Source organism: Akebia trifoliata, chromosome 5 (genome assembly GCF_017979445.1).
Source record: "Akebia trifoliata isolate Shusen 1 chromosome 5, ASM1797944v1, whole genome shotgun sequence".
In the NCBI taxonomy this organism is placed as follows: domain Eukaryota; kingdom Viridiplantae; phylum Streptophyta; class Magnoliopsida; order Ranunculales; family Lardizabalaceae; genus Akebia; species Akebia trifoliata.
In genome coordinates this window covers 11,743,380-11,756,347 of record NC_141379.1, presented here as the reverse complement: position 1 = coordinate 11,756,347, position 12,968 = coordinate 11,743,380, and the positions used below count along the sequence as shown (strand labels likewise).

Sequence of the window (12,968 nt, the reverse complement as noted above, 5' to 3'; positions counted from 1 at the left end):
ATATAGAGCTGCTGTAAGTGGTTTGACTCTTCTGAAACTTCTTCCTCAGTATAAACTATGTTTGTTGTACTTCCTTGCTTTGTTGATCAGCCGCCAACGCTATCGACGCTTCGTATCGCTTTTTATCCGAAAGCTCTAGATGGTTAGAGAAATCCTTGAACAAGGCAGTGCCTTATAGCAATCGGATCAGCATCCTATGGCATGTTTCCCTTGTCGTTGTGAACAACCATTAACACTTCGAATGCGTGATCCGAAAAGGGATTGGCACGAGTAAGTTCATCGATGTTGAATTGCAATTCTTTGCTTGCACACTTCTTGGTGAATATTTTCTTCAGAATGCGGCAGCTCCGCGTGGGGTGTCCCACCATGCGATGAAACTTGCAATATCGAAGGCTAGCCTCCTCCCTCAGTGTCACCTCTCGTTTGACAAACGACATTCTCACCCCGTCATCTCTGATTTAAGTTTCCAAAATCTGTTCTACCTCCTTTATACTGCAGGGGAAATCCAGTATCTCCTCGTTTTCTCTGTCATTTTCTTTTCGTGGGAAATTGCATTCTCGATTATCTATTTTCTTTGGTCGTCAATCTGACACGAACACTTGGTGTCCAAATTGCTTCTCCGATCACCCCAGTTCTATTGGCTTCCATATTTAGGCGGAACACCTTCTTTTGCGACGTTGGGACCGAGGTTGCTGTTATCTTGGTTGCTTCATGAAGCTCCGAGAAACTAGCCAGTCTCAAGTCTTTAGGAGAGCTCAATAGGGAGAAACATCCTTAAAACTGTGCTTCGTCTATTTTTCGTAACAGTCCATTGTGCCTTAACGGAATCTTCTTACGAAAGTGTTCAAGTGCTCATTTTCCTCCTAGTGCATCCGACCAAGGTCGGTCACCATCACTTGCTCGTAGACGATAAAGAATTTTTGGTTGAATGCGTTTGCCTGTTGCCTTTGTGATTAAACTGATCCAGTCGGTAAGTTATTAAACCAAGTATACGCTTTCCCAATCAGTGACTTCGAGAACTTTTGCAGCCTCAGATTGTCATCCGTGGCATAGCCCCTAGTGCCTCCTGAAATCATGACATGTGCTCCTTTGCATTACCCTTTCCATCATACATGGGAAACACTTGTGTCACGTACCCTCTAGGGTAAGACTTCTACTGAAATGAGCTAGGGTGTGGGGAGTCATAGTCGTAGGAGTGTCTTCCTTTCTTATGCACTCTTTCCCGTTCCAACAACTAAGTTAGCTTCGTGACCGTCACGAATCTCTGTGACTGCGTCGACTGAGCTACTTGTGGCGTTTGTGTCGTCTGAGGCATCTGCCCCTTGGGTGATGATAGTGCTTTTACACCCTATGCAGCTGTTGATGTAGATGTACCTGGTGCATTGCTTGACTCGTTGAGAACGATAGGTTGCTGTGGGGTACTTGGTGGCTGTGGGGTACTCGGTGCTTGTGTGTGAAGGCTATGCACTTCGACACCTAGAGTTAGGTGTAGCTCGTCCCGGAGTCACCCGGGAGCACTATGTAATACTATGTAAGGCTCACATATGAAGCCATATCAGCCCTGTGCCAGGGCATATCTGTTATTTTAGTGGCATTTTAGTAATAAAAGAGTATGATCGGCCTCTACTTTTGATGTTTCATTCTGGAAACCTAAGAAAGATTTAGCGTACACTTTGTAGGAAAGGTGTTTAGTGTCCCAATCCTCGGCTTACACCTACGTTGACTTCAAGCCCTCGCACCAAGCTTCGTGGAGTCCTACATGTCATAGATCATCATTTGCTTGTAACACACCTATTTGCTTTTGTAATGTGTTACCCTGTGTAATTTGAATTCTATATCAATAAAGTTGCCTTTGGGTTTTGCCTCATGTTGCCCCTGTTCTCTTGCTTGCTAGCTACATTTTGTGGTGTGAGATTATGTTTACAGGCTTGTTTGTGGATTAACACCCCTTGCGCCGCATGAGCTCGCTTCGAATGAACACGGCCATGATAGTTGGTATCAGAGCCAAGTTGGTATCAGGTTCAAGATGGTTTCAACACCAAGCTCTTCCCCCAGTTCCGTATAGTTCACGTGAACAATGGTAAGAGGAGAGAAAAGTATTGCGGACCAACCAGTTCCAACCACACCACCCCTACGTACAAACAAAGAACGTATTGAGCTACTCGAAGATAAGATGGCCCAGCTATCAGGTCTCATTGATGGTATTGCACAACTAGATGATTGCCAGAACACGCTGGATAATGAATTCGTGACAATCAGCACTAGATTAATTGACCTCGAGGAAAATACCTGAGGATCTCTAGCAAACTTACATGAACAGATCACGGAGCTCACTACCAAGGTAAGTCTCCTGATCAGAGCAGTCGATAATGAACAACTTACCAGTAGTGAAGCTCCTCCCTCGCGCCTACGAGTCCTCGAGCTACGTGCCTTTCGTGGTGTTCGTGATGCGAAAAGCTTGAGAATTTCCTATTTGATATGGAGTAGTACTTCCGTGCAGCTTATCTAGATTCAAAAGAGGTAAAGGTCACCACAACTTCTATGTATCTCACAGGTGATGCCAAACTATGGTAGTGAACTAAGTACACCGAGATGGAAAGTGGTCGATGTTCTATCGATATATGGGATGACCTTAAACGGGAGCTGAAAAATTAGTCTCTACCAGAGAATGTGGAGTTCATTGTCAATAGAAAGTTGAGGCAACTCCACCAGATAGGTATAGTACACTACTATGTCAAGCAGTTTTCCACCTTGATACTTGATATCCATGACATGTCAGAGAAAGTCAAGCTGTTCTCATTCCAAGAAGAGCTCAAGCCTTGGGTTCAGACAAAACTACAAAGGCAACTTGTGCAAGATCTTACGACTGCTATTATCGCATCCGAGTGGTTGACAGATTATACTTTTATGGATGGGAGCAGAAAGAAGGTACACCTTCAATCGAAGGGGTACTCTCTGCAGCGTGAGCACACCAATAGATCTTCTAAAGGTAAGAATGGAGGGCACAAACACAGTTCTAGCTAGGGTCCCAATGGGATTCCTCCCCTTCAAAGAGTAGAAGTACCTCGTCTACCAAGCACCGCCACAAACTTAAGTGTATTATATGTGGTGGTCCTCACAAGACGTTCAAGTGCTCGCAAAGAAGCAAGTTGAACGCTCTACTAGCCTCTCAGAGTGACTCTAGTCACTAGAGTACAAATGGATGAAATGATGAAGATTCTCCTCACATAAGAGCCATACATTTGCTGAATGCAATCAAACAAACCTCTGAGACTCAGAAGAACCGTCAACGGAAGGGTCTTATGTATGTTGATATAGAGATTGGTGATGGTTGATATAGGAGTTACGCATAACTTCATTTCCCCTACAGAGGCGATGCGCCTCAATATTCGGTTCGAGAAAGATTCAAGTCGTATGAAAGCTGTTAATTCCCAGGCCATTCCTATCCAAGGGTTGGCTAAGTCCATGTCTATCAAGATAGGTACATGGAAGGGTAAGTTTGACTTGCTCACAGTTCTATTCGATGAATTCAGAGTCATCATTGGGATGGACTTCTTGTGACAAAACAAGGCTGTACCAATGCCATTTGCCAACACATTGGGTATGCTAGGTGAATGCCCAAGCTTCATTCCTATCTCCCCAGGCAAAGAAGAGGAATAAATGATCTCAGCTCTTCAGCTGAAGAAAGGGTTGAAGAAAGGATAGCAAACTTACATTGTTACTCTACGAGTTGAACCTAATGATCAGGACCATAGTTCAATTCCCACTCCAGTAAAACAGATATTGACAGAATTTGATGATGTGATGTCGAATGAGCTTCCTAAGGCGTTACTACTGCGTAGGTCGATTGATTATCAGATTGAACTAGTAACTGGTACCACGCCTCCTGCGAGGAGGCCTTACAAGATGAGTCCTCCAGAACTAGTTGAGCTACGCAAGCAACTTGATGTAATTCTGGAGTTTGATTTATTAGAGTTTCCAAGGCACCTTATGGGGAGCCTGTTTTGTTCCAGAAGAAGAATGGTGGGTTATTGTAACGTTGTGTTGATTACCAAGCATTGAACAAGGTCATCGTCAAGAACAAGTATCATATCCCACGGATTACCGACTTATTCGATCAACTTGAGGTACCCAAGTACTTTTCGAAGTTGGGTTTGAGATCAAGTTACTGTCAAGTTCAGGTTGCAGATGAAGCCTCTCAGTTACTTCACAAGCATGTCTTCAAGTATTTGGGGTGTGCCCAAAAGTATTGTTAGTGATAGAGATTCCAGATTCACAGGGAAGTTTTATACTGAACTGTTCAGATTACTTGGGTCTTAGCTTGACATTTCAATCAGTAGACATCTTCAAACAGATAAACAAACGGAGATATTCAATTCCATATTGGAGTATTTGAGGCATTTTTGCCAATGCCAACCCGAAGGATTGGGCGAATCTTCTTGATGTCGCACAGTTCAATTTCAACCTTCAAAAGAGTTTTTCCTCCAACAAGAGTCCTTTTGAATTTATTACTAACTAACAACCTTTAACTCCTTACACTGTTGTTTCAGGCTATTAGGGACAAAGTTTAAGGGCGCACAGGTTTGCTAAGCTTTGGCAAGACAACAATGAAATTACCAGATCTTACCTTGAAAAAGCGTCTAAGCAAATGGGCTGATGAAAATCGTTGAGTAGATGCTTTCAAAGTTGGTGACTTAGTTCTACTCAAGACAGATCAATTAAGAAGGTTCAACTGAGTTCAACGAGTACACATAGGCCTAATACATCGTTATGAAAGTCTAATGCTCATCCTCTCTCGAGTCGGCAAAGTCTCGTACAAGTTGAAGTTGCCGTACTGTCTTTCATGCCAACTATCTCAAGCCATTCCATGTAGATCCCGCGCGCAACATTCCAACACGTACACTTCTCATTCAGCGATTCAGCCAGAGCGTGTTGACGACAAGGTTCTTGTAGAGCGTCAAGTTAGCAGCAGTTCAAGCAAGCAACAACATGTGGAGTACTTCGTCAAGTAGAAGAACATGCCAGAATGTGAAGCTACTTGAGAAAATGTATAAAACTTACTACCTTTCAAGCAAAAGATTGAAGAGTTTTCCAGGAACAATGCGACGAGGACGTCTGCAGAATAAGTAGGGGAGACTGTGAAGATCATGCACTTTGACACCTAGACTTAGGTGTAGCTAGCCTCGGAGTCATCTGGGAGTACCCATGTAATACTATGTAAGGCTCACATATGAAGCCATATCAGCCTCGTGCCAAGGCATATATGTTAGCTTAGTGGCATTTTAGTAATAAAAGAGTATGACCGGCCTCTGTTTTTGATGTTTTCTTTTGGAAACCTAGGAAAGACTTAGCGTACTATTTGTAGGAAGGGTGTCTAGTGTCCCAATCCCCGACTTACACCCACGTTGACTTCAAGCCCTTGCACCAAGCTACATGGAGTCCCGCGTGTCATAGATCATTAGTTGCTAGTAACACACCTATTTGCTTTTGTAACGTATTACCCCGTGTAATTTGAATACTATATCAACAAAATTGCCTCCAGGCGTTGCCTCTTGTTGTCCCCTTTCTCTTGCTTGTTAGTTACATTTTGTAGTGTGAGATTATTTTTACAGGCTTGTTTATGGATTGGCACCCCTTGCGCTGCACGATCTCGCTTCGAAAGAACACAGCCGTGACATTGTGGCAATCTCCTCATAAACTGGAGTATTTCCACATTGGCCATTACTATTCCTTGTAACAGCTCCCCCAATGGCCCTAGTGTCGCCGAGGGTACTTCCAGCATAGGCTCGAGTTGCTCTCGAGTTGTTGCGTTAGCTATGTAAGCCACAACATCATTGACCTGATTTTTATCTCTCTCCGCGTTGTTCATGCTTTGTGACTGTCCACCCTGGTTCTTTGGACATCCCATTCTTGTATTCCTTTCCCTAGTGGAGTTGCCAAATGTTCACGGATGGAATTGCTCGTAGATAAGGTCTTAGATTACGTGGTTAGATTTGGGGGTTGACCAAGACTAGGTGACAATGAGGCTAATCACGTGGCCCCAAAGACTGTTTATCTGAGAAGAAAACAAGGTTGGTTGTTTGTTTTAGCCGCAAAGGAGGGGGTGAGGTTAGATGGTGGTGAGGGAGATACGAGAAAGACAGAGAGAGATCCCAAGTACATTTGGGCAGATTGCCAACTCTTGAACTTGGAATCCTTGTCCCATCAGTAGGATCACTTGGTCTAAGTAGGAGATCCCTCCCTCTCTCTACTTTGCCTCGGTAATGGATGCCAGCTCGGTCATCAGTGGTGGGTAGGAGAGGTCACTGTCTAGGCTGACCTCTTCTATTCAACCTTGGACAACAGAACTTCCTTATGGTTGACAAAAGGGATGTCAGCAGGGCTGACATCTTCCAGAAGGCTGCGATCCCCAGGCGCTGTCACCTACTGTTCTTGACTCTGGCCTTCTCCTCTTCTCATGGCCACCAAACCTATACCTCGAAAGCTTCCCCCCTTTAGTGTATGTATGCCTTGTCTTGGGCACAGTGCACAATCATACCACGGATCCGAAAGAGTGTACCTTGTGGTGCATGCTGGTGAGACTGATCCTTTGTGGCACAAATGTCCAAGTTGGCGTCCTCGAGATACATGTCCGAAAATGCCTTTCAACACCTTTTGTTATTGATAATGTTTTTTTTTTTTTTTTTCCTTTTGATAGTTAAAAATGATTATATTACTAAGTTGGTTAAGATAACCAGCAAAAAACAATATACAAATAAAAACCTTCGCACCCTACTTATATTACAAACCCGTTCTCAATGAATTAAAAGGTCCTTAAAGAAGACTCCCCTGAACTCTTTAAATATCTTACACCATCAAACCGAAATACTCATGATTGAAAAGATGATTTGATGGACCAGCAGCTCTTTCTTTTTAAAGACCTGATGATTTTGCTCCTTCCAAATTCCCTAACAAGCTACAAGATGGATAATGCTCCAGAATATCCTTTTGGAATTCCGAAACGAGGCACCTAAGTTCAGCCAAGACTCAAAAAAACAAAAAAAACAAAAAAAAGCATAGAAATCAGTAAGCAACACTTCGCTCCAACAATTTTTTTTTTGATAAGTAAAATTTCATTAATAAGGCGGTTCAAGGACACCAACCAAAATATATTGAAACAAGGGAAAACAACACAAAACATCTCTAAAACCATAACCACTAAAGAATAAAGATGTAACAAACCCACTCTCGTCTACTGATGGAATTTTCGGAAAAAAACCCATTAATTATTTAAAAAGATTACACTAAGGGAACAACCTCCCCATAATTAAGATGATAGCAACTTGGAACGATTGCTCTTTATTAAAATGCGATCATTCCTTTATTCAGTTACAATATTCTAGAAGTGCACCTCCACTTTAACCATCTAGCTCTGATTCTATGGGAAGCATCTTCCTCAATCTCCCCATCGGTATTTATAACAAAAATGAGTTAATAAATTGGTCTTTTGGAGTATTTCTACACCATAAATTCTGATTGGACATTCTTTTTCTTGGGTTTCAGTACTAAATCTACACTAGACATAGTCGATCTTGGTTGTACTTAGTCTAAAGCCTTTGGACTCAAACACCTCTCTCCATAATTCTAGTTTTTGTTGAATCCCCCTCTTGTATCATTAACCAATACTACATCTGCAAATAAAGGTATTTTGCTCATGAATATGAGTAGTTACTTCATCTATATCTATTACTAGAGCAAACAAGTACAAACACAAAGTCAGCCCCTGATGTAAACCAATTGTGATTAGGAACTCATTCGTCTCCTCTCCATTTGTTTTTACACTAATCACATCCTTCTCATATAAGCCGTTGATTATGGACCTATTTGGTAATGATGCCAGCTTCTATGACTAGGAAGTGCTAGTGTGAAAAGTTGAGAAATGGGTTTTGGTAAGTTATCTTTTGTTAACTACACTGCAAAAGCATTGTCTTGTTTGTAGAAGTTGGGATTATTGCTTGTTAGAAATAATTTCTAACTGTTGGATTTTGGCAAAATGACCAAAATGCTCTTATGTGTAAAAAAAATTTGTCATTTAGTTTTTTGGACCTCTTGAGGAAAATAATATTCTTACACTATTGTTTTGTGGCACCCAATAATAAAATAATATTTAAAAAATAAATTAAGAAAAATAGAACAAAAAACACAATTTAACATTCATATTAAGTACAATTACAAAATAAGTACACTAAATAAACAAGGAGTACAATAAGGTACAAAAACCTATTTAATCACAATAACTACAAAAAAATAAAATAATTATAAGACTAGGTGACCAACCAAAAGTGATGTAGGACTATGAAACTAACTAAAATGATGGTTTTGAGATAACAAAAAAAATTATCAATGACAATAAATATTATAAATTACCAAATTCTACCACAAAGAAATAAGAAAAGTCTAATAAATAGCTAACAAATAATTCTAGACAATTTTTTAAGTCCTGCCGGTTCGAATAAAAAATATTAAATGAAGGGATCTTATGGAAGGTAGAACTTCCAACTAGCCTGGGGTATTAATCTAACATTATCTGAGAAGATACAACAAATTAGGGTTCCTAAGGTTAGATCTAGGGTTGGGATAAGATTAGATTAATAAAAATAAGGTTTTAGGATGATTTAAGCTTGTTGTAAATTATTGGGTAGCAAATAGGGTTGATTCGGTTGGGGTTTTGGGACTGGTTTGGGTTGGGCAGCAACATGGTAGTTTGGGGAGAGGATTTGGTAGCTTCTATTATGTGTAGGATCTCTAAAAAAAGGTTGGTGAGGGTTTACTTAGGGTTTAGGAACAGAAAATCATGGAAAACTATGAAAAAGAATGAAGAAAATTATATTGTACCTACAAATCAAGAAGAAAATGGAAGCGATTGATGATTCATGCTCACTAAGATGAATGCCCCAAAAAGCTCCATAAAATAACATAAAGATGCCCTTAAATAGTAAAATAAAACCCTAAAGAGAAAAAGACCTAAACTACCCTTAAGTGAAAGATAAATTACAAAAATTATCTAATTTTCATAACTTTCTCTCTTTTAAAATTTTAAACCTTAAAAACTTAATAAAAGACAAACTAAAGTTACTAAACTGCCCACAAGCATCTATACTATGACCATAGGCTAATAAAACGTGAAAATAAACCCCAAAACATAAAAAATTCCAAAATAAAGTCCAAAACAGAGAATTAAATAAATCCCTAGTATTCTACACTCTGGTCACATGTTGGTCATTCTAATTCAACAAACAAGTCCTCCTTGAACCAAATGCAACCCATATGCATTCTTCAATGTGGAGTCTTCAAAAGATCTTGCACATGGGTCTTCAAGTCCTCTTCGTAGCTGTCACCGATCCACAATGAAGCTTGTGATTTCCTCATCCTATGTAATATTTAGAGGGTGATGATCTAATGTTGAGTCAAAAAGCCAACACACCAAAACAAAACAAATCAACTTGATCATAAAACCCGTTACTTAGAAATTTGTCCAATTCGACAATCCAACTCCCATCTCCAGATTAAGTCCTCGAACAAGTCTCTCTTGAACTCCTTGAAAATTTTATAGTAGAAAAACAAGAAACCACCCAAGACAACAATTAAAGTACCTTGAACTCCTAGCCATCAAACACGATGGTTCCTTTCTTGCAATATCCCACAACAAATTGCGAAGGGAATCAAGCTCCACAAAATTCTCTTAGATTTTGAGAAAGCAAAACCCTATGATGACCAAGACTCAAGCAAAGAGTGGAGTAAAGGGCTGTAATAAACTTGGAGTACTTTAATTTATACAAAAAGTAAACATAGATTTATTTATTACCATCCGCAATGTTGTTATGAGCTTCCATTTCATGATTCTGTGAATCCTTGAATTTATATACTGGAAATTCTAAAAATTCATCCCGTGTTTTTTAGATTTACTTACGTTGAAGGAGAAGAAGGAATACCATATTCAATATTTATACTTCAGTATTCATTAATGATCATGTGATTAGCAGGGGTTTTGAAAGATGAATTGTTTGGACAGTTCTTTGGTGCTCTTGATAAAATCCACTTTTTTAACCCCACAACTAATGGAGAAGAGGATCATTTCCAACTGGATAAAGCAACACGTTTATTTCATGAGGCGGTACAGGTATGGATTATATTATTTACTTATTGTTAATTGAGTGTTGCTGTACTCACAAAACAGCATAAGTCATTAGCGTATATGCACTTGTTAATTACGTTAAAACCAAAGTTAAAGTATGAATGGCAACAATCGAGTAAACTAGGCAACCTTGCACAGACATAATATGCATGGAAGAAATTCTTCTTCTAACAATTTTTTTCTGTAAATCTGTGAAGAAATGAGCAAAAGGTCCTAAAGGACATAGATTGAGTTTTCCGTAAAAACTCTTATATTGTACAAAATTAGAAATGAGCCTATAGGGAATATAAAGGAAAGTTGATTGAGTCAGTTTGGGGATGTAGAAAGGAAGCCCATAGCAGCAGCAGTGAGAAGGGTCACTTTTTTAGCTTTTTTTGGGTTGGAAGCTCTACAGGGGAAAGCGAAAGGTCCTATAGGAGATAGATTGAGGTGATAAGAAGAGATTTGAAGACATGGTAACAAATATTTAGCTTTGGATAGAATGGAATGGAGAAAGTGGACTTATGTTACTCAAATGGTTGACATAAGGCTTCATTAGGGCAATGATCTGTGAAAAATTGAGTATAAATGCAATTTAAGGCACTTGGTAAAGGTTCCCTTTGGGGTGTCTCCATGCCCTGATGACAATAATTAAAAGGGTATTTTAGAAATTCCCCCCTGTTAAATGGGTGATATTAGGTTTACTCCCCTTGACCATAAGCCAATGTTGCTTTTTCTTGATGTTTTGACGGTGAAATTTTGATTGTTTTTCAAAATGCTCTTAAAAAACTTAAATTACTAATTCAAAACTTGGAAAAAAAATCAAAATTTCACCGTTAAATCATCAAGAAAAAGCATCGTTAACTTACGGTCAAGGGGGATAAACCTAATATGACCAATTAAACATGAGGGTATTTCTAAAAAACCCTAGTTATAAAACATATACCTTGATTAAAATTTTTGAACTGGTAATACTACTACTATATGCTCATTTTTTTATTTAAATATTTCGGTTAATTCCTGTATTTCTTTCCATACTTATTTCACCACTGTTGAGCTTGTTTGACAAGAGCACATCATTCGTCATATCAGGAAATGGAAAGATCTGGATGCCAAACTGTCAATTCGACCGACGTGGCTGAAACATTTAAATCACAAGGTATCTTACATTTAGTTGCACATTAGATGATTCTCTGGAATGAGTTTTCTTTTAACCTTTAATTATCTTTCTCTAATACTATTTGATGTTGGCTTCATTGCTTTAATTTATTGTGTTAGTGAGCACATTAATATTGGTGCATGTATGTGCCCCACATGCATGTATGCGTGCAGTTTCATGTCTGTTTGACTGACTGTTATATAATTTGTTTTAAAAATAGAATACTTGAATGTATGTCTCCATGTATTATTTGATTGTGGTTGTAAAAAAATTTCTCTCTTTCCAGGAAACAGGGCTATGCAGGAAAAGTTATACTCTGATGCAATTGATTTGTATACTTGTGCCATTGCACTTTGTGAGAACAATGCTGTGTACTACTGTAACAGGTAATTTTTAGATAGGCTAACTTATTTTTTTTAATGAAAATTTAAACGTATTTCACTTATGGAGCTTCTAGTGTTGGACTATATAGCTAAGAGATGATTTCTTGAAAGATGGCCATGTTGAGCATGTGCAATGCATACGCTGACACTCTTATTAGGCCATTGTTGTAGTCCACTGAGAGTCACGTAAAGCCTTTAAAACAGACCGAGGAACTCGAATAGAAGTAGTGGTAGCAAGGTAGGCATGTTAAGGAGATAGTCCCTAATAGGAAACAAATTAGGCAATAAGGTGATCAGTAACACACCTCTACCTACCTTTGTGAAGTGCAATGGGTAAGTCAGAGTTAGTACAGAAGGAATAGGAGCAGGGATAAGAAAGGATATACCTGAGTCCAAGGAGGAGGTTGGCAAGGCTGGAGAGGGGAGAGGGCGACGAGAGTAAACCTGGAGCATCAGTGAAGATGGAGAGAAGATCGGAGAAGGCAGCATTATAAGAGAACGAATAAAAGAAGGGTCCTACAAAGGGAAAGAATTTTGCAAAGAAGATGTGGCATGAAAATAGGGAACATTTAAAAAAAAAGTGACATCAAGAGAATGTATAACACGATGAGAAGTATGATCATAATGCTGATACCCCTTTGACATAGATGAGTAGTTCAAGAAAACACATCGAATGACTTTGTCATCTAATTTCATGCGATGAGGAGTCCTGTCTTGAACAAAATAAGTGTACCCAAAGACTTGGGTGCAATAGGGAAGAGGGTGCTATTCGAGCGAAAACATGAAGAGGCACCTGTCCCCTAAGGTGCGATTTGGAACACGGTTAAAAAGATAAGTCTATGTGAGAACTGTCATGTTCCAATATAACTTAAGAACATGCATTCCTCGAAGAAAGCAACGGACAAGGTTCATCAAGTGGCGATTTTTGCATTTCGGCACCCCGCTTTGCTGATGTGTATAGGGACAAATCAACTGGTGAAGCATACCACGCTCATGAAGGTGAGAACGAATCCCATCAAAAATATATTCCCTTCCATTATTAGACCGAAGAGATTTTACAATTATATTGTATTGTGTCTGAATCATTTTAAGAAAATTAACAAAAATAAGGAACACGTCAGAACGAGATTGCATCAAATAGACCCAAGTACAATAAGAATAGTTATCTATAAATATAACATAATACCAATGACCAATAAAAGTGGTAACTGGAGAAGGCCCCCACATATCAGAATGAACTAAATAAAACATTGTATTAAACTGTACATACGAG

General features: G+C 39.2%; 1 protein-coding gene across 1 annotated transcript in view; it reads left to right on the top strand.

Annotated features, from left to right (window-relative positions):
• LOC147401484 (uncharacterized) overlaps positions 1–12,968 on the top strand; it is a 45,019-nt gene that overhangs the window by 24,618 nt on the left and 7,433 nt on the right. Inside the window, exons 4-6 of the mRNA XM_086442798.1 lie at positions 10,023–10,159; positions 11,246–11,312; positions 11,599–11,698. Coding sequence (XP_086298924.1) covers positions 10,023–10,159; positions 11,246–11,312; positions 11,599–11,698 — 304 coding nt within the window. The remainder of the gene's footprint in view (positions 1–10,022; positions 10,160–11,245; positions 11,313–11,598; positions 11,699–12,968) is intronic.